Source organism: Thamnophis elegans, chromosome 5 (genome assembly GCF_009769535.1).
Source record: "Thamnophis elegans isolate rThaEle1 chromosome 5, rThaEle1.pri, whole genome shotgun sequence".
Taxonomy (NCBI): domain Eukaryota; kingdom Metazoa; phylum Chordata; class Lepidosauria; order Squamata; family Colubridae; genus Thamnophis; species Thamnophis elegans.
This window is the reverse complement of record NC_045545.1, coordinates 65252843-65277977: the sequence shown is the minus strand read 5'-3', so window position 1 is coordinate 65277977 and position 25135 is coordinate 65252843. Positions and strand designations below refer to the sequence as shown.

General features: G+C 36.5%; 2 protein-coding genes across 6 annotated transcripts in view; both read left to right on the top strand.

The window, feature by feature from the left end:
- The first annotated feature begins 5 nt into the window (after nucleotides 1-5).
- On the top strand, nucleotides 6-15569 carry NFS1 (NFS1 cysteine desulfurase). Its single transcript, XM_032217807.1, has 13 exons — nucleotides 6-179; nucleotides 711-778; nucleotides 2174-2290; nucleotides 2432-2515; nucleotides 5369-5521; nucleotides 7368-7461; nucleotides 8725-8859; nucleotides 10107-10264; nucleotides 12204-12309; nucleotides 13111-13192; nucleotides 13858-13941; nucleotides 14025-14114; nucleotides 14479-15569. Exons 1-13 carry the CDS (start codon nucleotides 86-88, stop codon nucleotides 14540-14542), a joined length of 1329 nt encoding a protein of 442 aa, XP_032073698.1. The 5' UTR covers nucleotides 6-85; the 3' UTR covers nucleotides 14543-15569.
- Nucleotides 15570-20837: 5268 nt separating this feature from the next.
- The window catches only part of LOC116509310 (RNA-binding protein 12-like), a 63597-nt gene continuing 59299 nt past the window's right edge, over nucleotides 20838-25135 (top strand). For 2 of the 5 annotated variants that reach the window (XM_032218427.1, XM_032218428.1), the window contains exons 1-2: nucleotides 20838-20971; nucleotides 23863-23917. The gene's annotated coding sequence lies outside the window, so the exon portion shown is untranslated. Of the gene's footprint in view, nucleotides 20972-23830; nucleotides 23918-25135 lie in introns of all 5 variants that reach the window. The other 3 variants (XM_032218426.1, XM_032218430.1, XM_032218429.1) reach the window with 2 other exon arrangements.

The following is a 25135-nucleotide window of genomic DNA, read 5'->3' as shown; positions in this document are numbered from 1 at the left end:
CCTAGGGTGAAAGGTTAACTGCAGGCGCTGCTGAGCTTTCAAACTGCGTTGTGTTCAGCGTGTAGGGAACCGAGAAGAAGAGGGGATGATGCTGATATTACGGCCGACGGCATTGTGGGTCTCGAAAGGGCGGGTGGTTTTCCAAGGAAGGAAGTTTTCGGGGGCTCTGCATCAGCAAGGTAACTGCCCATTTCTTTTGAAGGGCTGACCTGGCTGCGATTCAGCCGATCTGAGTTTGAAGTAGCAATAATATACAGGCATCTTCTTTCTCAGGTTTAATGACATCTGCCTGCTACGCGCGCGGCCTTTTCCTCTTTTCTGTTGGCTAAGCGTATCCTTCATTTCTATCACCCCCATTCCTCAGAGGTCTGTAAAGGGGCGTGCATGCGCCAACGTGCCTGCCTACTATCCCTATCCTAATGTTCCTTTTTATTCGTATCCATTTCATGTATTCAAAATCATGTTTATATTTATATATGTTATCTAATATATGCTTGACAAAATAAAATAAAATAAGTACAAGGAGTAAGTAAAAAAAAGAGTGTCATATTCGTAAGGTGCGACGTTTAAGCAGAGTTCTTTTGCATTTTGGAAGCAGGTTCTCGTACAGTGAGAAGTTTAAGAAGTTGGAGTTCAGAGTCGTTCCCCTTCCTCCCCCCTCCCCCATTTCAAAGTGTGTTTCTTAGAGTTGTTGTGTTGTCTTTTGCTAGGTAAAAATCATGTTGATGAATCTTCACTCCGGCCACTATATATGGATGTCCAAGCAACTACCCCTATGGTATGTCAACTAAATTCTGGTTTGGGAAGATTTTGTTCTTTACTAAGAAAAAAATAAAACTAAACTGTATTTGCAGGATGGTATGCACACTTGTTTAGGGATTGCCCTAATGCAGTCAAATGTTCTTTAGGAATAGACAATATTCTCTTGCATACTTTTTCTCCATGAGTTTAAAAGGGATTACATTGGAATTTTCCTTTATTCTTTTACACAATGACAACTCTGTGAGTTAGTTTGCATTTGGGCATCCCAAAATCAGCAGTTTCCATAGCTATAAGTGGCCTTGAATCTGAAAGTTTTTGTAGAGGATTTTTACCATTATGTTGCACTGGCTATTTGGTGGCTTCCATATTTTATACACGAACTATCAAAAATCAGAGTGGTGAGGATAATTGTGGTAATTGTGGCAAAATATCTGGAAGTCTCCAGATATTTTGAGCCAAGGTGGCGCAGTGGTTAAATGCAGCACTGCAGGCTACTGCTAGATCAGCAGGTCAGCGGTTCAAATCTCACTGGCTCAGGGTTGACTCAGCCTTCCATCCTTCCGAGGTGGGTAAAATGAGGACCCAGATTGTTGGGGGCAATATGCTGACTCTCTGTAAACCGCTTAGAGAGGCCTGAAAGGCCTATGAAGCGGTATATAAGTCCACTGCTATTCTCCAAGTGATCTACTCTGGTTCATAATGTTTGAATCCTATACTCATCTAAACATCCACACTGTATTAAACCTGATTAATCAGAATATATATAAAGGGTACTTGAGTGTTTATGTTAACTTTTATTTTAAAAAGTGCCTAAAGCTATCTCAATATTATACATCAAAGATATGTAATGATCTGAATTCAAAAGGAAAAATGAATTGGAGCACATAGACTACTGATATTACATGTGTCAGAAACTTCTTAAATAATCTACCTTCTCATAGGAGAGAATCAGTTTGGTGTAATGATTAAGGCATCAAGTTAGAAATCAGGAGTCCATGAATTCTAGTCTAGCATGGGCACCAAGCCAGCTGGAGGACCTTGGGTCAGTCATAGGAAGGAGACAATGACAAACCACTTTTGAAAAACCTTGCGGGGGAGGGGGGAAACCTGCAGGGACTTGTCCAGGCAATTTCTGAGAATTTATGATTGAATGGAAGAAAAATAAAACAGTCCTAGAAAAGAACATATTTGATATAAGGAGAAACTGACAGGTGCAATGCCCATGCCCCATGTAGTCTCAAAAATGTTCCCTTTTGAATTAGGATTGCTACACTGACCTTTTATATGTGCATCTACATGCGCTTATATATTGCATCTCTGTTAACAGAACTGGATATATGCAGGACACTCATGGGAATGAAATAAGAACAAAAACAAAGTAAAATGGCTTGCTATGTATCTTACATTTTAGGACCCAAGGGTTTTGGATAGCATGCTGCCGTATCTTGTGCATTACTATGGCAACCCACACTCTAGAACTCATGCATATGGTTGGGAAAGTGAAACTGCAATGGAAAAAGCCAGACAGGTGAGAATATTGTTTTGTTCTTAAAATTAAAAAATACATTTGTTTCTGCTGTATTGTTAAGCAGATTTTCTGAAAAGTTAGATTTTCCCCCCAAAAAAATTCTGCTCTAATTTACATTTGCATTCCTTTTTTTTCCTCCAGCAAGTTGCATCATTAATAGGAGCAGATCCTAGAGAAATTATTTTTACCAGTGGCGCCACAGAATCAAACAATATAGCAATTAAGGTAAATGTGTGTTTGTGTTTGTTTATAAATAAATTTATTGGCCACTCATCTTACCATAGCGTAACTCTGGGCAGCTTACAGTTACATCTAAGTTAAAACATAAAAAGTTAAAATCAAACCCTAAAACCAAAAACACTCGGGGAGGGCAGTGGTAGAGTGTGGGGGAGGTGGGATATGTTATTACTCAGTCAATCCCCTCCATTGCGCTGTTCCTCCATTGGGGCCCCAAGGCAATTGGCAAAGCCAATATATTGTAGTATTAATTAAAAATGTTATAATAATAATAATAATTTATCAGTACTATGAGAATTACCGGTAAACAATTGTTGTTTCCCCCTTTAGTTTTAAGGAAGACATGTATTTGAATAAAGCAACAGCAACTAGTAACATACCCATATTCATTTTCTAGACTACAAATAGAAGCTTTAATAAATCTCAGAAATTCCATTTGAGATGTTGCATATGCAGTGTACTTACATTTACTGAATGCTATTCTTTAAACAAAATATATTTTGAAATTTTCTTGTAATTGTGCATTTATTTATATGCTAGCATTATAGAGCAGTTTGAGACACAAAAGAATATTATAGCCCGGTGTGATGTTAAGGACACTTCATTTGATTCTTTTTTCTTTCCCTTCCCCAAAGCAATCAGTCAACATTCCATTGCCTCTGAGAATTTGTAGCTTTTGATCTTAATAGTCATAAGTACATTACTTTATATTTTCTCTCTCTAAAGTTACATCATTGTTCTTTCTTTTCATAATCTAATCTTTTTGAAGATCAAACCCATAAATCAAATCCATAAATGAGCAGGTTGGTGTTGTGGTTAAGGCCTAGAAACAAGGAGACTGTGAGTTCTAGTCCTGCTTTAGATATGAAAAATTGGTTGGGTGACTTCGTGGCACGACAAAACCGCGCTCGACTAAGCCGCGCCCGATTAAACCGTGTCGCTGATGTCATCAACAGGGCGACAGCGAGCGCGGAGAAAGAAGGGCGCTTTAAATAGCGCTTTGAAAGCAAGCCGATTCAATTTAAGGTAAGGGTTAGGTTTAGGATTAGGTTTAGGGTTAGGTTAAGGGTTAGGTTTAGGGTTAGGTTAAGGGTTAGGGTTAGGTTTAGGGTTAGGTTAAGGGTTAGGATTAGGTTTAGGGTTAGGTTAAGGGTTAGGGTTAGGTTTAGGGTTAGGTTTAGGATTAGGTGTAGGGGGGTTAGGTTTAGGTTTAGGCGTTAATTTTAGGTTTAGCGTTTACAGCGTGCTTCTGTCTCCGCGCTGTTGTTGCGCTGTTGATGACGTCAGCTACGCAGTTTCATCGAGCGCGGTTTTGTGGTGGAACCGGGTGACTTTTGGCCAAGTATTTTGTCTCAGTCCACTTCACCTCACAGGAAGTGAGGAATAAGAGGAGGAATGATGGGTACTCTGGCTAGGACTGTATATATAGAAAAGAGGGGATAAAAGTCTAAGAACTATTTTTTCTTTTTTTAGCAAAAAATCCATACTGGGTTTCCAGTCACTAATAAATTTAATAATCAATTTTTCTCTAAACAACAACTTCATTAGCATCTTTTGGAATGGAAGCATACTTAATTGTTGCTGTTGCTGTCATTATACCTACTAATTCAAAAATCTCTTCTAGTATTTGAACTGTTATAACATTTTGTGTCATGTTATACATTCCTGTAATGTATAAACATTCCTGTAAAAACCAAAGGCAATTTATCATTATTTTCCCCTTTTCAGGCTGGAATCTTTAGTTCCCTCTAGTGTCCAATTTGTGAAATCATAGTCTCAGATAAACATTATGCCTTAGGATAGTTAAATAAGAAATTTCTGAAAGTGATTAGAAACTGAGGTTAGTAAACTCGGTGTCTTCTAAAAGACTCAGATGGGGCTGTAAACATAATAGCTGATGCAACTTCTTTCCTGCATCTTGTCACAGGAGCAGGAGTCCAGGGCACCTGTGGGCAATCTTCCCTCCTCTCCTTGTCTGGAGAAATTCCAAAGAACTAGTCTAATTGCCGGCTCTCAGGTTTTGCCACAATTGTTGTTTCTGCTCTTTCCATGATGTGTTTAGTTTGCCTGGAAGTTGTTTTTTCTGTGGATGAAATATTCCGTGATTCATTTAACTATTCCATATATGGCTTCATTTCCAGATTCATCTTGATGAATTTGTTCAATTTGCCACTGTCCTTTTTGAACTGTGATGCCCAGAATGATTACAGTACTCTCTATCATCTGGATTCTGGGAGCTTGTTAATACACCCCAACGTATCATAAGGCACTATGTCAAAAGCTTTGTTAGGGTTCAGGTTTACTATGTCTGTGGCATTCTCCTGATTTACTTAGTACGTACCTCTCTTAAAAAAGAATCAAGGTTAAGCGGCATGATTCATTTGTGACAAACCTATGCGAGGGCTTAATCATAGTTTGCCTCTCCAAGTATTCATAGACCCATTATCTGTTCAAAAACTTTGCCCAATATAGATATCAAGTTAATGCCTGTAATTTTCCTGGTGATCCTCCTTATTGAAGATGGGGATAACATTTGCTTTCCTCCAATATTCTACTTGTCTGAATTAAAGCCAAAATCATGTTATAATTTTAAACTTGAAATTATACTCAGTGTAATTACTTTCATATAAGTGCAGAACTGCAGCATGCATATTTCATTGGAAAATAACCTAAATCATTAAGATACATTTCTGAATAGGCAATTTCAAACTTTTGGTGACAGTTGCTTGACGTTTTAAGGAAAATGAGAATTTTACATTTCTAATTTAATATTCATGAAAACTACGTCTTGTCATCACTTTTGATTGTAAAAAATTGTTCTTTTCTTGTATCAATTTAAAGGGTGTTGGAAGATTTTATAAATCCAGAAAGAAACATATAATTACAACACAAACTGAACACAAATGTGTGCTAGATTCTTGTCGTGCCCTAGAAGCAGAGGGCTTTCGAGTCACTTACTTGCCTGTAAAGAAAAATGGCCTTATAGATATAAAGGTAAGTGATTTACTTTCAAATATTTGTATATCTGAAGAACACTGTTTTTTCAATTTTTTGCTGTCCTCATTAGCCTTAGTATAGCTTTCTGCATAGAATTTCCTCAATAAAAACAAACAAAATGTTTATCGGTTAGAAGGTCAGGCTGTTAACCATTTCCAGTAGATCTAAGTATATTAATGCAATTTATTGTTTTCACATTAAAATAATTTGATTAAATGGTAATGGTTTAATTTGTTAAGATGCAATTCTAAGAATACTAAGGCCATACAGTATTCAATTTAATGGAACTGTTCATCCAATAACATTCATTTGCTTGTTTGTTAAAACTTGCTGCTTTTTTACCTCAGCAAGAATTTTGACCTGGGTTTCCATTTAAGATAGAAATTACAAAGTTGTCATAATTTTAAAGAGAGTAAGGAAAGCTTGAAAAAATAGTTTCTTGACTCCTTTCCATATTTTTATCAGGTAGCCATGTTATCTGTGTAACAAAGTAATATTCTGCATGTATGTATATTTCTGTTGTGTTATCTCTGCATTTGTGTATTTGAACCCTGGGAGGTATGGGGAAGGCTACATATGCTTTGTTCTGGGTCATATGACTAGGAGGGAAGAGGGCTTAGAATAGCAATCACCAACCTTCTGAGCCAGTGCACAAATATCTCTCCCATAGGGTACATTGGGGATTTTTTTTTCCTAGCCTCCAATCTAATCCACTTTTCAAATTTTGCCTACTGTTCCCTACATACTAGTCTTCACTCTATTTTGTTCAGCTTTCAGAGAGTTATCCTACTGAAAGACAAAGTTCACAGATCCTTTATGCGATCCTTTAGATCGCACAGATTAGGCCTCCTCCGAATTCCATCCGCCAGTAAGTGCCGACTGGCGACTACGCGGAGGAGAGCCTTTTCAGTAGTAGCTCCGACCCTTTGGAACGATCTCCCCGTGGAGATTCGCACCCTCACCACCGTCCAGACCTTCCGCACAGCCCTTAAGATCTGGCTATCCCGTCAGGCCTGGGGATAAAGATTTTAATCCGCCCCACCCGAATGTTGAATGAAAGTTGTGTTTTATTGTTTATTGTTTATTTTTTATTCACGTACTGTCTTATGTTTTGTCTTGCACACCCCCTCCCATGAATTGTAAGCCGCCCTGAGTCCCCTCAGGGAAAAGGGCGGCCTATAAATAATAAATAAAATCTAAAAATAAAATCTAAAATCTAAATCTTTATGCAAATTTTTTTCAACTTTAAGAGTTCAAGTAACCAGAATTTGATGGGCTATATATGATAATATGTTTTAGTTCAGATATTTGTAGCCATCTTTTATCTTTTTAAATTTAATTCTGTGTAGTGTATGTTATACTTCTAAAATAATTGTTAACTAGTTGAATCCATGGAAACTAAAGGTCTGTCAAACAATATTGTAATGTGGGCTGGGTAATGTGTAATTGTTTTCCTTGATTTTAGACATTACTTGACCTTTCAGAGGCAATGTATGACTAATTTCATTTGTATTAGGATTCATCAAGTATAGTAACCATTACAGTTACTCCCTCTCTCTCGTGGATTTGTAGTATCGTGGGGTCTGAATTATGATGGCATGATGTAAAATAATAGGTCTGTATCTCTAGTCTGAGAATTCAAATAAGGAAGATGTACACAATATGTTTTTCTTCGATTGCCCAAGACTATGCAAGGCAAGGTCAAACTTGAACTGATAGAATGAACTTAGAATAAGCTATTTTAGTGGTCAGTTCTGAGCTGGACTCGTTATATTTTACTTGTTTTGAACATGAACTGGTTTGTAGATAACTAATTATTTCCCTCTTGTATGATTTTCACCAGGAACTGAAAAATGCAATAGAACCTGATACGAGCCTAGTGTCGATAATGACTGTAAATAATGAAATAGGAGTGAAACAGCCAATTGGTGATATTGGTACGTAGACATGAATTGTGATCTGTGCTCCAAATAATGGCCTGTGTAAAACATTGGAGGAATCATCATATATAGGCTAACCTGGTTTAATTGGTTAAAACTAATCACAATTTTATTACAGTACTTACAGTCACAGTATAGGTAGTCATTGATTTATAACAGCAATAGGGATTGGAATTGCTGTTCTTAAGTAATGCAGTCATGAAGCATGACCACATCAGTTAGCAACAACAATCCCTGAAGCCCCAGTTATCATTGTTTACTGATTTCTATAGCCATTAGCTGAGGCAGTTTTTGGCCGGCTTCTCACAACCAAATCAGTGAGGAAGCAAGCAGGAAATAGCAAGTTTAGGTAGCTGGCCAGCTGCTGGGTGGGAAAGGAGATGGGGGGGGGTGCAAAGGTGCAAGGGAAGTTTGGCAAGCCTTGGGGAGGACACCTAAGGATGCAAGGGAGATGCAGTGAGGATTGGGGAGCTGCAAAGAAGATGCAGCAAGGGTTGGTGGGTGCTCGGGGATGTATGAGATATGCAGAAGGCACAGAGGCTTATGAAGGGTGCATAGTAGTATGCAAGTGGCTTGCACAGTGCAAGCGCAGAGGAGTTGAGTGAGTGGCATGGTGGGGGACATTTACCCCAACAACTTGTGATCTACCTGGATTCCCCATTTACTATAGACAGGGAAAGGTTGCAAATGGCCATCACATGATACCAGGACACTGCAACTGGGCGTAAGTGCAAGCTGGTTGCCAAGGGTCCAGATCATGATTATGTGTCTGTGGGAATGCTGAAATGGCCAGAACTGTGAGCATTAAACTGTGTCTCAGTTTATTGCCTCCAGCTTCTGTCATTAATTCTGCCAGTAAGTAAAATTCGTCTGTAGCCATACTGTCTATTGGCTGACTTCTCTATATAAAACAAGAAAGAGATTGAGACTAATGAACTATAGATAGAAGTTAACTTAGAAACAACCAGGGGATATTTCTTTTTTTCTAGTAACCTTTCTTTTAGAGCTTCTCATTAGTTTCCAGGACAGATGCTAAACACAGCACAGAGGGAAGTGAATTAGTTAGTGAGCTGCCTCCCTCCCTATATTAGAGACAGACATTTCCTATAAATCTGAATCAAGGAATTATATATGAGGAGAAAACAGTTGCTTTGATTAATCCCCAAAATTAACCTTTGAAGATCAATATTACTTTCTATACTTAAAATACTCATTTTAAGATGACATAAATAATTACACTGTGTTTTTTTTTAATTACAGGTGACATTTGCAGTTCCAATAAAGTTTTTTTTCATACAGATGCTGCACAGGCAGTTGGAAAAATCCCTCTGGATGTCAGTGATATGAAAATTGATTTAATGAGCATAAGTGGCCATAAAATATATGGTCCCAAAGGTATTAATATTTTGTGAGTCACTGTATTTAAGAAAGAAATAATCACTTATTGAGGCATTATTTTAATCGAATTGTAAGATTTTATTTGTTGTAATTCTTAAGTTTTTAAATGCAGGAAAAGTATGTAAATATTTTAAAATTATGTGGAAACATTATTTATTTTAAGGTAGCATTGATCCAATTATTCTGTATAATCTAGGAACTATTTATTCAGCTCTTGGCCTTAGTAACGGTATTTAGCAGTAACTGAATGCTAATGCTCTCTTCAAGCAAACAGACCAAGAAGATTAAATAACGTAATTATTGCCACTTTATAAACATAAGCTGTCCCCAAGGTAATTAAACTGAAATTGCTAAAGATTCTTTGTCTCCTCTGTAATTTTGGGTGTTAATTTCCCCCACTGACTTGTAGCCATGAAATTCAGTGTGAAGTGCTAATACAATAAAGTCGGCTTGTTAGAAGTCCAATTTGCATTTCAGTGTAAATGAATTTCTTCTAAGCAATACAGTATTTCTTCAGCAAGCATAGCCTGACCTTTTGCATTATATTTCTGTTACAGTTCAAAGTTACAACAGCATTGAAAAAAATGACATGATCGTTTTTCTCACAACCATGCAGCATCCCCATGGTCACATGATCACAATTCAAGTGCTTGGCAACTAACTCATATATGTGACAGATGCAGCATCACATGGTCATGCAATCACTCTTTGTGACCTGATAAGCAAAGTCATTAGGGAAGCTAGATTCAGTTAACAACTGTGTTACTAACTTAATAACTGTAGAGATTCACTTAACAACTGTGGCAGGAAAGGTCATAAAATGGGGCAAAGTTCACTTAACAAATATTTCATTTAGCAACAGAAATTTTAGGCTCAATTGTGGCCCTACGTCGAGGACTGTATTAAGAGAATGAAGCTTTCTAAATCAGGTAACAGCTGGAATTCAGAAAAATTAGCCTGCCTATCCATATATCTTTTCCTTGTTTTTCCATTCTTTTTTTTCCTTTTCTTTTTTCTTCTTTTTTTTCCAATCATGCACAAATTGTTAGCATTTCAGCCTTTAATTTGGCATGGATCAATGAATAATACACTTGACTTTTGGATTTCTGACACTATGTTTAGAAAAAGGTCTGCTAGTTAGAATTGCTAAATAGAACTAAGAATCCTGATTAAAAATTATATTTTGCGTATTTGTAAGCCCTTGAAATATCTTGAATTGAACAAAATTATTTGTGTGTTTTAAGGGGTTGGTGCAATTTATGTCCGGCGGCGACCAAGAGTAAGAGTGGAACCTATACAGAGTGGAGGAGGTCAAGAGCGAGGATTACGTTCTGGAACTGTGCCAACTCCATTAGTAGTTGGCCTTGGGGCAGCTTGTGAATTGGCACAACAAGAAATGGAGGTAAAAATTGTGATTCAGTTTCTCTGTATAGGTGGTCCTTGACTTACAACTAGTCATTTAGTTAACCATTTGAAGTTACAATCTAGCCGAAAAAAAGGACTTCTGACCCATATCTGACATTCCAACGGTTTCGCCCCCCCCCTTCCATGATCACGTGACCACACTTCGGGCACTCAGCAACATGGTTACATTTATAATTATTTGCAGCATCCCGTGGCACTTACTTCTGGTTTTGGCAAAACTGTATCCATAGCGAGCAATGGGTTCACACTTACGATTGCCACATTCACTTAATAACTGCTGCAAAAAAAGTTATAAAAATAGGCCAGTCATGTGACTGATCCATTTTATGACCACCATGACATAATGGGCAGGTTCCACTCTGGTCATATGTTGAAGACATACGTGTGTAGTCTATCCTCAGCATATCTAGGACGGTTCTTGCTTTTGAGATATTCTTAGCATAATTATTTAAATTGAAGGTCTACAATGTTGTGTTGTAATGTTCTATAATTGGATTTAATATGTCTTTACATATTGAGTTATTTTGATCTATATTTCTTAACATTTTTTCAAAACAACACAGTGCAATTTGTTTTAGTAGTAACTAAAATGCAGTTATTTGTTGAACTATCTTAATTTGTTGAATGTATCTATTCTGTGTCTTATGAGCCATCCCATTTTAGTTCACAGGCCTTTTCTTACAATTGTCAGTCTTGGTACTGATAAGAAAAGAGGTTTGTCAGTTTTTGTGATCACCAGTAATGAGGCAAATTCTATTGGATTTTTTTCTTCTTTTTCTTTTTATAGGGGTCTCTGTTTTGCTTACATAACAACTCTAAATAAATCAACATTACACTTTCGGTAGTATTTATTATGCAGAAGCAAAAGGAGTACAGGTAGTTCTCAGTTAACAACCACTCCTTCAGCGACCATTGAAAGTTATGATGTGGCTGAATGAGTGGTACTTACAAACCTGTCCTTGAAGTTGTGGCTGGCGCAGCAATCCTGTGGTCACGATTCAAATGCTTGGTAATTGACTAGCCCTTACAACAATTGCAGCATTCCATAAATTCAATGGGGAAACTGGCAGGTAATGTTGCAATTTGCTCCCACTCCCATCATGTTTTCTCAATGATTCCCACTGTGGAATATGAGATCCTGGGGATTTTGTAGTCGGTAATTTGTGCTTGCCCAGAGCAACCCTTGCTTTCATTCCATTGCTTATCCCTCACACAGTGGGGTTTATGATGGGCCATAGCACCCACCTGCTCACATTCTGTAGCATGCAGATCCCTGCCCAGCCACAATTGGGCCAGGCTACAGTACCCACCTGCCCATCCACACTTTGTTGAACTCACCCATCCACTGGCTTGCTTGTGAACCACCTAACCCTAAGGAATGTCTTGTTGTGACTGGGACCTGCAACGTCTTGTCAGCTTTTCCATTGCCTTTGCTTGTCGGAAGCCAGCCGAAAGTCACAATTTATGGTCATGTGAAATACTTAATTGATTGTTTCATTGATTAACTTCATATACTGCCCATCTCACTATCAAGCAACTCTGGGCAGTATATACATTTAATAAAAAAAGAAATAATGACCCATAATGCTTGTTTAACAATAGAACTGAGGTCACTGAGAATGGCTGTCATTATGTGATGCAGTGACATGACATCGTGCTTTACAGCGGAATTGTTTAGTGATGGAAACTCCCGTCCCAATTATGATCATTTAGCAAGGAGTATACTAAAGTAATATTACATCGTTAATATGTGTATGAATTTTGATGAAAAAATGTGTGTTACTGATGATGTCAGCATGTTACTTTCTAGTCCTGTTTAATAATAAAACTATAAATGATTAATGAAGCAATTAGACTAAACTAGTCAAAGCTCAAATCCATTGTGATAAATTAATTAATGTTTGTTTCTTTTCTAGTATGACTATAAACGAATTAGCTTATTAGCTGATAGGCTAATCACAAAAATAATATCAGAAGTTCCTGATGTTGTAATGAATGGAGATCCAATGCATCGATATCCAGGTATAATTAGCAGAATGTAGACCTTTGTCATTATTCAATTATTGACTACACATATATTTAAAAGAATTTTTATATCATTCCTCTAAAATCTGACTTACAATACATGTCTAGAGCAAAGTAACTGTTTTAGAACTGAACATAACTGCATAGTAGTTCCATGCAATCCTTAACCGCAAAAGACTACGGTGAAGTAATACAATTCTCATTCCTTATAGCTTCACTTCAGTGAAGACACTATGTTTGTGTGTGGGGGGAAAATTGATAGATAAAATTGTAACATCAGAGTTAAAACAGATTGGTTCAATATCAGATCATAGCTGTCTATTTAAGGTATTAATTATTTGAAATTAGAATTAAATAACTGGTAATTTGTAGGATATTTGATATTGAAACATAATTCTGTAGTGATATCTCCTTTAATACTAACTGGCTGTTGGTCTATAATGTCCACTGACTTATGGATTGCACATTATTTTAATTATGTTTTATATCCAAAAATTACTTTGAAAGGGGGCTAGAATAACTCCAGTGTGTAGAAACAAGGAGCAGAGAAACTTCTTATAGTCAAGGAAAATCTTGTTTCTTTTTTCTGTGCCACCTTCATTGCCATCTTCATAATGGACGGGCTCTAAAAGTATAACAGACTGCTTGAATATATAACTGCATTAATTTTCATTAACTGCTGAATGGCACTTTGAAAGACAGATAAAATAAGATTTCTGTAAAGAAGAATAGTTCTAAAAACTGGAAGTTGTTTTTAAGACTATTAAATAATCTGACCTTGCTTTGTTAACAACGCAGGCTGCATCAATTTATCATTTGCGTATGTGGAAGGAGAAAGCTTGCTGATGGCCCTGAAAGATGTGGCACTCTCTTCTGGAAGGTATAACTTTGTATGTAAAATGGCACATGGTTCAGCTCAATCTGTTTCTAGAGAAAAGACTGCTTGGAATTCCCAACGAAACTGGAATTTTGAAAGAAAATTAGAATAAAAGAGGCATATAGCACTAAAAATCTAGGTTGCACCCGTGTTCATTCTATTCAGAATCATCTTCTTAATTGTGAATGGCATTGACTGGCTTCCACTCATTTCACTTTTAAAATGCTATTAACATTTTCGGTTCCTTTTTAAAATCTGTGGATATGCACTAAAGTGGAGAAGCTAGCAATAAGGTTTTACTGTTGCGAATGGAAGCCATCAGTTAATTCTTTTTGCTTAATCTTTTTTCTTCTCAGTTATTTTAATAATTTAAACATGCCAATGAATTCACAAGATATTTCCAATGATCCAGTTCACATGTAAATCCTCTTGATATATTGTCTTATATTTGGCTTTTTCCCCCTTCTTTTTTTCTTCTCCATTCCTTCATTGATTTTGCAAAATAAATAATCTTTTCAGAGAAACCTGGATTTCATTAAAACTAGGTTATCCAAATACTTTGATTAAAGTTAGAAAGGAGGTATATTCAGAGAATACCAAACTGTAACCTGCTGTTTTCATGCCTACTCTTGCTTTTCATTAAAACAAGTATATTATTTTATTGTTAGTGCTTGTACATCTGCATCTTTGGAACCGTCATATGTATTACGTGCTATTGGAGCAGATGAGGATTTGGCTCATTCATCCATAAGGTAAGGTTTATTTTGATAAAAAGATAATTGCTTGTCATCTTTGTGTATGTTGTGTGCTTGATTTCTGTTTTATTTTATTTCAGATTTGGAATTGGACGTTTTACTACAGAAGAAGAAGTAGATTATACTGTAAATAAATGTATACAACATGTGAAAAGATTAAGAGAAATGAGGTAAATATTTTTTATTAAAATAGTATTTTATTCATTTAAAATTAAATTTAGATAAAGATTGTGAATAGAATTAGATAATTTGTTATGTTCTTCACTTGTATCTGCTGTGAAATTATCAGATCTATGTAGCTAATTTAAAAAGCTGTTACCTAGTGCTGGTATGTATGCTTTGTCATTAGAATTATACTACCATAAATAGTAGCTATGTGCTATTCAGATCTAACGGGTAACGGTGTTTTGGATCCATCACAAATACTCTTGCTTTATCTGTCAGCAGCTGTTTGGAAAAAAATTATTTGTCTTATGACAAATATAATTTATAGTTCCGAGGAACTGAAAATTATTTTTCCTTCTTTTTTTACAGTCCATTGTGGGAGATGGTACAGGATGGAATTGATTTGAAGAGCATTAAATGGACACAGCATTAAAATACGTATATATCAGACTGCATGGTTGTGGATTAAATGTTTCTGTTCATACCTGAGGAAAAGTATATAGTTTTAAGTGTGCAATTCCTGTGTGACCAGTGAAATGCATTTTTTAAATACAGGGCCTGAATACTAATTCTAATATAAGAGTTTTGTTTTGTGCATTTACTTTCACATAAAGAAGTATACATGGACATAAAGTATGCTGACACCAAAGAAGTTGCGGTACTTTTATTTTTAGATGATCTTGTCACCGCTTGGTATAATGAGACCTCAGAATTGTATTATTTTGGAAAAATTGTTGGTTTTGTTGGTCTTCTGTAAGCATCAGGAGGCCATTCTGAATGTATTTTATCATATTACTTGCAGAAACATATTATACATTCAGAAATAATGTTTCTTATAGAAAGGAATTTACTATACTAAATCCTATGTCTTATGCTTACGCACTGGTGCTTGTTATGTAGCAGTGAGCATGCTAAGCTAACTAAATCTATAGGTAGATTTCCGTATATAAAGTTCAAATGAAAGTGAAATAATTAATGTTATGTATTTCATGTAAAAGCTGCACCGATGAAATTGTTGTGCTTAAACAAGTAATAGAAAAGAATATGGAATACAATAAGAATCTCTTTTTCACATTTGTAGACCAAGAGAAAGCATTTAATAGAGTTTGTAGGAAAATATTATGGCAAACACTGACCTAACATGGAGTAAGTGAACATGTTATTATAGAATGCAAAAGCTTATGGTGATTGCAGAAGTATAGTCAGAACAAACCAAAGAATATCAGAACTCTTCACAGTAATGTTCAGAATAAAACAGGCATTTGTACTGTCACCATTATTGTTTATCATTATATTGACAGCATAAGCAAAGACGACAAACCCCAAAATGGAAATAATATCAACGAACTACTCTTTGCAGACAAACAGGCGTTGATAGCAAGTACAGCTAAGAAACTGCAACAATGTCTTATGGCGATGAACCAAGAATGCCAGACAAATAATATGAGAATTAGCAAAGAGAACACAGAAGTAATAGCAATTGAAAGGAAAAAAAGCATAGTAAACTGTAAACATAGTAATAGAAGGAACAAGCATAAAACATGTATCAAAGTTCAAATATCTAGGAACAATATCCAACCCAATATGGTAAAATGGATGAAGAGATTAACATACGATGCAATAAGGCTCTAGCTATGTGGAAAACAGTCATCCTGATTGCATTCCAAGGTATTTTTGTGATGTCATTCCAATTATTACATCCATGTTGTAATAGATGGGAGGGGGAAATCCTATAGAGGCCTAATCAGGTTTAGCATCCCTCGTCTACTTTTGGAAGTTTCATTCTGTTTGTGCAGGCAGATGGGAGATGGAATAAAACTTATATTAATCCTCTCTTTCTGGTATTCATATTACTTCTTATATGAAATAATGAAACCTAAAGGAAAGATTTTTTAAAAATAGTATATTAGCTGTAACTGAACCTTCTGACCATACAAGTTGTCACCAATGGAACAGGATGGCACAAAAATGTGGTCTCCTTTGCTAGAGGTCTTCAAACAGGCTGGATGATAATCTGTCAAATGCTCTGGTAAACCATAGTTTGGATTAGATACCTCTATCATTTTAAAATGAGTGGAGATCTTTCAGAGTCTTATAGTGTTTATGACATGACTAGATTAAGATCATTGGGATGATTGATTGCTGATGTTGCCATGCAGAAAAGAGAAATCTGAAGCTGTAAAGAAATAATTATAGGGAAAACATGGAATATAAGCATGAACATGAGAGCTCAACACAGCAAAGCATGAACTTAACTACAAACTGACATCCTAGCCATCAAGACAATTGAAATGTTCTGGACACGTTAAGTCAGAATATCATAGTGCTTCCTACTCCAGGCCTGAAAAGCAAAGAATGTTGTTTTCCTAGGAAATACACAGCAAAGAATGTTTGATTACAATGCAGTTAATGATTGAATAATATGAATTCATTCCTCACATTTATGTAACTGTTCATCTCATAGAACATGACAAGGCTACGTACCATAAAAATCAATTGGATGTTGTGGAAAACCTCAATATGATCTTTATCCAAGTTTATGTTCAACCATTAATGCAGAAGAAGAAGTGGATTAGTTTTATTGTCAAGCTCTATCTGAAATAGATTGAACAAATAAGTGAGATGTATTGCTTGTGATTGGAAATCAGAATGTTAAAGATGAAATAGAACAGAGGAAAAGCAGTTTTTTGGGCTAGCAAACAAAAATGAAGCATAAAAATAATGTATCAGTTTCTGCTAATTGAATTATTCCTTCATTGTTAACGTCTCAGAAAGAGGGTCCAACCTCAAATTGGTATGCTAAAGGACAGTAATGAACAGATAATAACTGATTCATAGGTCAAAGAAAGATGGAAATAATGTAATTTTGTACAGTAGAGAAATCAAACATCTAAAATATCTTAGAAGATATTACCTATATACAAGAACCTCTAGTGTTAAAATATGAAATTAGATTAATATACTATTCATAAATTTAAGATTATAGAATTTGATAGGCTATAGAAATATGGTAAGAAAGAGGAGAAAACTCAGAAAAAGGTTCCACCCAAACTTTATAGCAAATCTGGAGAGTGACATAGTGACCCATAGATTGAAGAAGTCAATTACATACAAATACCAAAGAAATATTTAATGAAGTATTCAAACTCATAAAATATCCTTAATTCCCCATCCTAGGAAAACAATGGATGGACTCAACCAATGTAGAATAAAGGACTACATGATATAGGAGATGCCAAATGTACAAGATGGGTTTCACAAATGTTGAGGAACAAGATACATTATTGTGGATGCATGCTGGACAATTGAGAAAACAAGAATAGAGAAATGTGTTTTAAAGGTTAAAGAAGGCCTTTGATTGTATTGACCATTTCAAGCTATAGATCACTCTTAGGAAAATGAGAATTCCAAAATGTATCTATTGTGAAATCTATATCCAGAATAGGAAGCCACAGTCTGGATGAAATTTGGCAAAACAGACTGGCTCCACAGTGACAGAACAGTGAGACAAGGCTGTATACTATTTCATTAATTCAGTTTGCATGTTGAATACATATTGAGAGAGGATTGATTAGAATAAGATGCACATTTAAAATTGATGGAAAAATCTAAATAACCAGCATTATACTGATTACACTACTCTCATAGATAAAAATGCAAATCATCTGTAAGGTCTAATAATGAAATTCAGGAAGCACAGAGAAAAATGAAGCTGACATTAAATGAAAACAAAGATACTGAAGTGCTGACAATTTCTTCCTTTTAGGATTATCAGGAAAGGAAGCAGCATATAACACACACGTCTTGAATTAATACGTAGGATAGCTATGAGAAAAAATGCTCAGATGTTATGACATATCTGTATCTACAAAGATTAGTACTGTGCAGGCAGTACATTCTCTGCGATGCTCTATGAAAGAGACATTTTGGTTTTGAAGAAGCAGGACAGAAAGTATTGATGTTTTTGAATCTCAGTGTTGGAGACTTGTGAAGAAAATAAACAAATGGATCACAAAAACAAAACCCAGAATTCTCACTCAAACCTCAAATTGTATTTTGGGGACATTACATGAAGACCTAGTTTTCTTTAGTAGTCTATAATACCTTATATCTTTTGTTATGCATACACAAGATTATAGCCCCAGTAATATAATGGCCAGATGTAATGGGAGAATAATCTTGAACAGAAAGAATTGCAACCAAGACAACAATAAAAGAAAAGAAATCAGGCCAAACAAAAATGTCTTTGAGAAAATGTCTTAGACTTGACTCTCCCCAGTTCTGTTATAAAGGTCAAACTTGCAAGATTTGTTACTCTGTAATGAGTAGTATTAGTATTCATAATTTTGATTTTCTAGTCTGGTCTACCTGGGCTGAAAGGTGGCTTGCTCCGGTTTGGCTGAACCGGTAGTGGAATTCAGGCCTGGGTCGCAGAACCGGCAGCGACCCAGGCCTGCTATGCCCCCAAACTAATTCCCTCATTGCTGCTGGGCTGTTGCCATTTTGGTTTTTAGTGACTGCACGTGTGCAGTTCACTGTAAATTGTTCTGTGAATGCCTGAAGAACAATTTAGATTGAACAGCTCACAGTGCATCTGGGGCATGGGCAAACCAGTAATAAAACTGGCAGCAACCCACCCCTGGTTAAAATGCTAGCAGGGTACAGCTGTGTACCAAAAGCATACTGATAACACCTTATCCATATTATTGGATGATCCCTCCCAATAGCTTCACGTAGATGTTAAATAATGGAGGGGGAGGGTCTAAGGCTTTGATCATTAACATTGAAGCCAGCTCTTCAGAAAGGAGTACCAGTGAAGCACATCCCATCCCATCCCCTGCTCAATTAACACGTTTGATGACATTGAAGGCAGTTGACCACAGTTGACCAATCCAGGAAGATCAGGATAATCACACACACACACACACACACACACACACACACACACCTTATTCCAAACCTATTACAGGTCATCCACAATAGCAACTAATGTAAAAGATAAAGGGTTCCCTGTCCAATCATGTCCAATTGTAAGCTGATGTTTGTTTCTTAGCTGAGGAAGCCAACCTTGTCCAAAGACATTTCTCTGGTCATGTGGCCAGCATGACTATACACCAAGGCGCACATAACACTTATCTTCCTACTAAAGTGGTACCTATTTATCTACTCACATTTGTATACTTTTGAACTGTGAGGTGGGCAGGAACTGGGACAAATAACAGGAGTTCACTGCCTTGTGCAACACTCAGATCACAAAGGGCTGTCAGCTTTGCAGCTGATAAATTCAGTATCTTTAACCACTGAGCCACAGTAACTGATGTAGTTCTGTCCTATACTCAAAAAAATCCAGATAATCTGTTCCATTCCCGGCTTTCTGTAATTGTAGTCTTACCATCTTTCTAACAACTTTAAGATTTTGAAATAAAAGACCATGTGGATTAAGCGCACATGGTTTCTGAAATCTGGAAATGTGTACTGTCCTGGTGCTTGTCAAATGCCATTAGTTTTGCAAGCTTTAACTCTTATATTTTAATCCTTAGAATTTGTGGACTCAGCATCTATACAATACTTATTTAAGCCCAAAGATTCAGCCCTAACTACTGGTAGAATTCGCTCAAAAAGCAATATTAACAACTCTGTATCAGACAAAAAAAAATCCAAAAGTATAACCCCTAAGGATTTTAGGAAAGAAAAGAAGATTTAACAAAATAGTGTCCCAATTAATGTGAGCTGTGTGGGGTTATTAAAAAATAAAATTAATATACTGACATAGAATGCAAAAATGAGCTGTTCAGAGTCTAATACCTATCCTATTAGAAAATAACATATATATCGATGCAGTGTAATTATATATTACTGTATCATCTAAGGAAGTTTATATCTGAACGAACATGCCCATAGGGGTATACTACTGGATCCATGAAATGCACAAAACCACAAGGCAATCTGAAGGCAGCAGGAGACAGCACCCCACCCAATCCAAAAAGTTAAAAAAGGTGACACGGTGGCACCCAATTACTGGACTGAGAGAATAGACCTAAATTTCTGAGCTGAAAATGAGCTGGGCACCCAGTCACAAAATCATCCTCAAGGAGGCACCTGCACAGCGTTTTTCTTTTCTTACGAAGAAATCAACATGTAGGTAGGTGTTCGTGTGCTTGGTAAGAGTCAAGCTGGACCGAGGGAGGGAAGACTTTATTTTCACCTGATGCAATTAGTTGCTTTCGGAGTAACGCTGTGTAAATTCCTCGGGTATAGTTTGAAACGCGTGGTTTATTCTTTTACTCGAGAGCAACGTGTAGGCAATTGTAGGTCGTTCAATCGGCCGTGATGAAACGAGCCACGCTTTAGCCTGAAAGCTGAACGTGTCTGTGAAACGGGAGGTGGGGGTGTCGATATCGCTGGAGGAGACCTATTGGTACCTGTTAAGTATTGTATGTTATGCCCGCTTGGTTCTCATATTCACAGAAAAATTATCGGTACTTTTCAAAATAGTACTTCGTGCCTTTCATGAAGGAAGGTCACTAACCGAAGCGGTCGGCGCAAAGGAAATAATAATTGTTAAGAGCACTCAGCAGCTTAGCGCCGCTTCAGCAGCAAACAAGGTTTTTGAGGAGGCGCTTATGGCGCGATGCCTCGGTGCCTTTAATTTTCCCGAAAACTCTCGCCGCATCACCTTGGTTTGCTTGGGGTGCCGCCCATTGTAGACCCTCCTTTCCTCTCCGCCTCCCAACAGGGGACGGGCAGGAAGGCGGTGCGGTGGAGCAGCCATTTTGTGGCGCTGCTCGGTCGCTGGCGCCGGGCTCGGCGGCGAGTTGGTTTCATTCTCTAACCCTTTTTCCTCTCCCGTACAGGCTCCTCGGTAAGAACACGGAACTCTCCTGCCTCACTGAGGAGCGGGAGGGGAGACCGGGCTTACCCACCCCGGCTGCAAGCGAAACATGGCGCTCTTTCACTGCGGCTGCACAAAGGCTGCGGCGCGGAGGGGGCGGGAATTAGGCCTGAGGGAAATTCCAGAGCCTCTTTACCTCCTAAGTCTTAGCTCCATAATGTGGGCTCATCGGTACGATTTGTTCGGAGGACGTGTAACGTTCCCCATGGTATATTAGTCTTGGCGTGCAGGTTTGTGTCGTTTCTGTGAATGGCTGAGCTGGCTCCGGGCAGTGAAAAACTGCCTATGGGCCTCGTCGTCTTGTAACCCCGTTTCTTTTGGGGTAGGTGAGTATTAGTGCTCTTACCGTAAATTGGCTGCGGGAAGCCAGGCTTTTCCGGGGCCTCCTCGGGCCTAATTTGATGTCGCTGGTCGGCCGGCCAAGGAAAAGTGCAAGCGCCCTCGTTAAAAGGGAGGGAAGCGAAGTGAGGCTGTTTTGGATTTTAAGCCAAGATGGCCTTGGCTGCGGAAAATGCTGCAACGATCACAGCTACTGCAATACATCTGCTTTCTGGGTTGAATAAAATTGCTCTCTTGCGCATATTCGTTAGTGATACTTGGCTTAATCTAAAAATGCTAATGTAATTAATTCTTGATCTTTTCGGAGTGATAACGAGTGTCATTTTATACAAGTTCCGGTATTGGTGTGTATTTGTTTTTGTTTTCTGTTTTAATCGTGAATGGTCTTAAGGCATGCATTGACTGCACCTTTTCATTCCGTAAATGCGAAATTTGAAACTGGTCCTTGGATGCAAACAATTTTGTGATGTAATAACATGAAAACAAATGTCAGTATTGGTTAAAGTGATTTAAAGGAAATATTTTCATAAGGCTTGGTAAATATGTTCAGCCTGGATGCTTTTTAAAAAAAAAAGTTATGTTGAAAAAGATATGACAAATCCATTAGTTCTGGAGAGATGAGAGTCAAAGTAATTATAGAATTTAGTCATGCTTTGAAATTTTGATAATATAGAGCTATATTGGATACTTTATTATGTTGACTTGTTTTTCATTTTGGACAATGGTAAAAATGCAAAAAAAAATACTAAGCAGAACCAATAATTGATGTGAATTCACTAGATACTTTAAAAAGTCAAAAGTCGCAGAAATTGAAATGTGTTGAAGTACAAATGGATAAAACAGCTTTATAAAAGTTTTCAGAAATAAGGTTTGGTATTTTGAGTTCGGTGAACTTGAATTGGAAAGCTTGTCTGTCATTTTGTCTTAATATTGACTTTTCAGCAGTGCGAATTAATTTATTTTTGTTTTCTTATTTCTGTTCTCTTCCCAGATGTTGGGTAAGCACATTAAGTCTGCAATTATATTGTCTAACCAAAGGATCCAAGAAAATGTTGAGAAGCTGTTTGTACTTTAGACTATTTCACTTTGTCATACTTTCACAAGTATAGTTTCATAGGACTTTGATGTGTACTTTCAAAATTCAGTTGTAGATGTTGGGAGTGAGATTTGTGAAAATAATTAGCCCAGTTATCAACATTGGAATGATGAAGATACAGACATTGCAAAAAGTTTCAGCATATTAGTGTCCCCCTCTACACACACACACACACACCACATTTTGATGGTTTAAATACGTAGACATGCATGAAGTTTATACAAAACAGAAGCAAGGGGAAAACAGCATGTTGACAGGTTGTTTTTAGTAGAAATGTCAAGTAAACTGCAGCTTCTGGCATGTCTTATGGGCAACTTCTGACTGTTATATGAAAATGAAATGTGTAAAAAGTTCAAGATTTCCTAGTAAATGAAAGTACAATTTATGTCAGTATATTCTTTCATAAACCAACATGAAAATTTAGCAGCCTTGTTTTAAAAAACAGTGAATATTCTGGTCAGTTTTACAGATTGGAGGTGTGGTTTTTTCCTTGCTAATATTTGAGGCTTTAATTTGAATTTGGTGGAAAGTATTAATCGTAATTATGTTATGCCAGCTTTAAACATTTTTGATATATTATTGGAATACAGGTCAATGAAAACTTCCTTTCTGTAATGCTTAAATACACTTGGTTAACAGCACTACCTGTTGAGGTATTCATGACATTTTTATTCTGTTTATTGTTGGTTTAGTCTTCTTTCTTTAAGTAGGATATTATTTTAGATTTTGTAGTTACTGGTGCCAGATTACAGATTTGTAGTAAAGGAGGTATTCCTAAACTGCCAAAATGGACAACGTTGCTGAATGTTTGGTACTTTTTTGATTGTGGAATAATATTTTGGTCTACTCTGTTGAGAATGGAATTGCCCTGTTTCTAATTTGCATTGGGTTACACCATTTTTTTAATAACTCTGAATTGATTAGTAATAGTTTCATAGCAGAATATGTGAATGGAAGGTTGATGTATGGTATTGAGGATTTAATCTGATTTCTGCAACTGTGGCACGATCTTAAAGGTATTAGAGGGGTTTTTCCTATATAATTGGATGAGAAATTCTAATTTTTTTGATAGGGGAAAAATAATCATTTTTTTGAAACCAGTATTGGCAAATTATATATCTAATGAGCATATAAGTTTGAGAGATGGGTTTTTTAGTTTATTTTCATGTTTATGTTTGTACTTTGATATAAAATAAATACTAATTGCTGTTATTGTGAACTAGTGTGAGGGATAAATGAAAGTTTTAATTTGGACATGCTCACACTTGCGGTTTGCTATATGTTGGGAGTACTTTATCATGGTTTTGTCCCCAAGGTTTCTTTAATGCAGGACTGTTAACTGTAGCTATATGTTGCTTGCATTGATTCTTGCCTCCATTTATTCTTTATTGCAGTCTAAAAGTTGGTTTTAATTGGTTGCCCACAGGATTGACTTGACTTCTACTACTTGTTTAAGGAAAAAAGCCCATCTCTCCTTGCAGGTAAGATGCTCTCAAAATATATTTATGATTAATGAGCACAATTGGACAATTCAAGATTATTTTGCAGTGATTCTGAATATATGTGTTGATTTTAAACATTTCAGCCACCAAAAACAGTACAGATTTTTTCTCCTTTATTTCCCAGTGTTTTTTATATACACACACACACACACACACACACACACACACACACACACATTCAATGAGAGAGGTGGTAAAGTAAATAAAAATTTACTTTAAAGTAATAGATTTAGAACATTTCTTGAATATATGACAGAGTCTTTCTGGAGAATGCAATATTATGGTGCTTGTATATGTTGGTTGGTTATACTTTGAATATGAAGAGGCTGTTTATATACAATCATTCTGTTTTGTATTTTAAAATAATAATTTTTATTTTTTTACATTTTAAATTGTTCTAAATAGGCTCCCTATGACAAAAATATGTGGTTTTAAATATTAGAGCTTTATAAAATTGGTTTATCATAGTTCTCTTTATTTTTATTTTGCTCTATCTGAAATATAGAGTAGCTATCAAGATATAAAACATTACTACATGCCAGTAGCATGGTGAAGATACGAAAACTAGTAAAAGGCTTCATTATTGTACAAATTTTTTACTATCATTATGAAAACAGATAGAGTCATTGAGTTTTTTTAAAGCTATATATGCCTCATATCTATTCAGTAAAACAGAGATGAGCACCTCCCCCTAGAGTCGGGAATGACTAGCACATATGTGCGAGGGAACCTTTACCTTTAATGTCTTTTAATACAAGTAGTCCTCAACCTACGACCACAACTGATCCAAACTTAGCTTTTCTAAGCAAGACAGTTGTTTTGCTAGTTTTACAGCCTTTCATGCCACAGGGAATAAATCACTGCAATTAGGTTAGTAACATGGTTGTTAAATGAATCTGGCTTCCCCATTGAGTGTGCTTGTAGAATGTGGAAAACGTTGACCACATCATCTTGAGATAATGCAACTGTCATAAATACATTCCATTTACCAAGAGTCTGAATTTTGGGTTATATGACCATGGAGATGCTGCAATGATAGTAAGTGTGAAAACTGGTCATAAAGTCATTATTTTCAGTGCCGTTGCAACTTTGGTCACTAAATAAATGATTGTAAGTTGTGAAATCCCAGTATTTTGAGCAAATTTATTAGACCGAATTATTTGATTAGAGAGATGTAGCTCAAAATTGTTTATGGTT

Excerpts from the sequence above, each read along its gene's own strand:
- NFS1 (XM_032217807.1), top strand. The coding sequence starts at position 86 with ATGATGCTGATATTACGGCCGACGGCATTGTGGGTCTCGAAAGGGCGG. Across the intron at positions 2,516-5,368 it reads CAAACAATATAGCAATTAAG|GGTGTTGGAAGATTTTATAA; the intron begins GTAAATGTGTGT and ends ATCAATTTAAAG. Across the intron at positions 14,115-14,478 it reads AAAAGATTAAGAGAAATGAG|TCCATTGTGGGAGATGGTAC; the intron begins GTAAATATTTTT and ends CTTTTTTTACAG.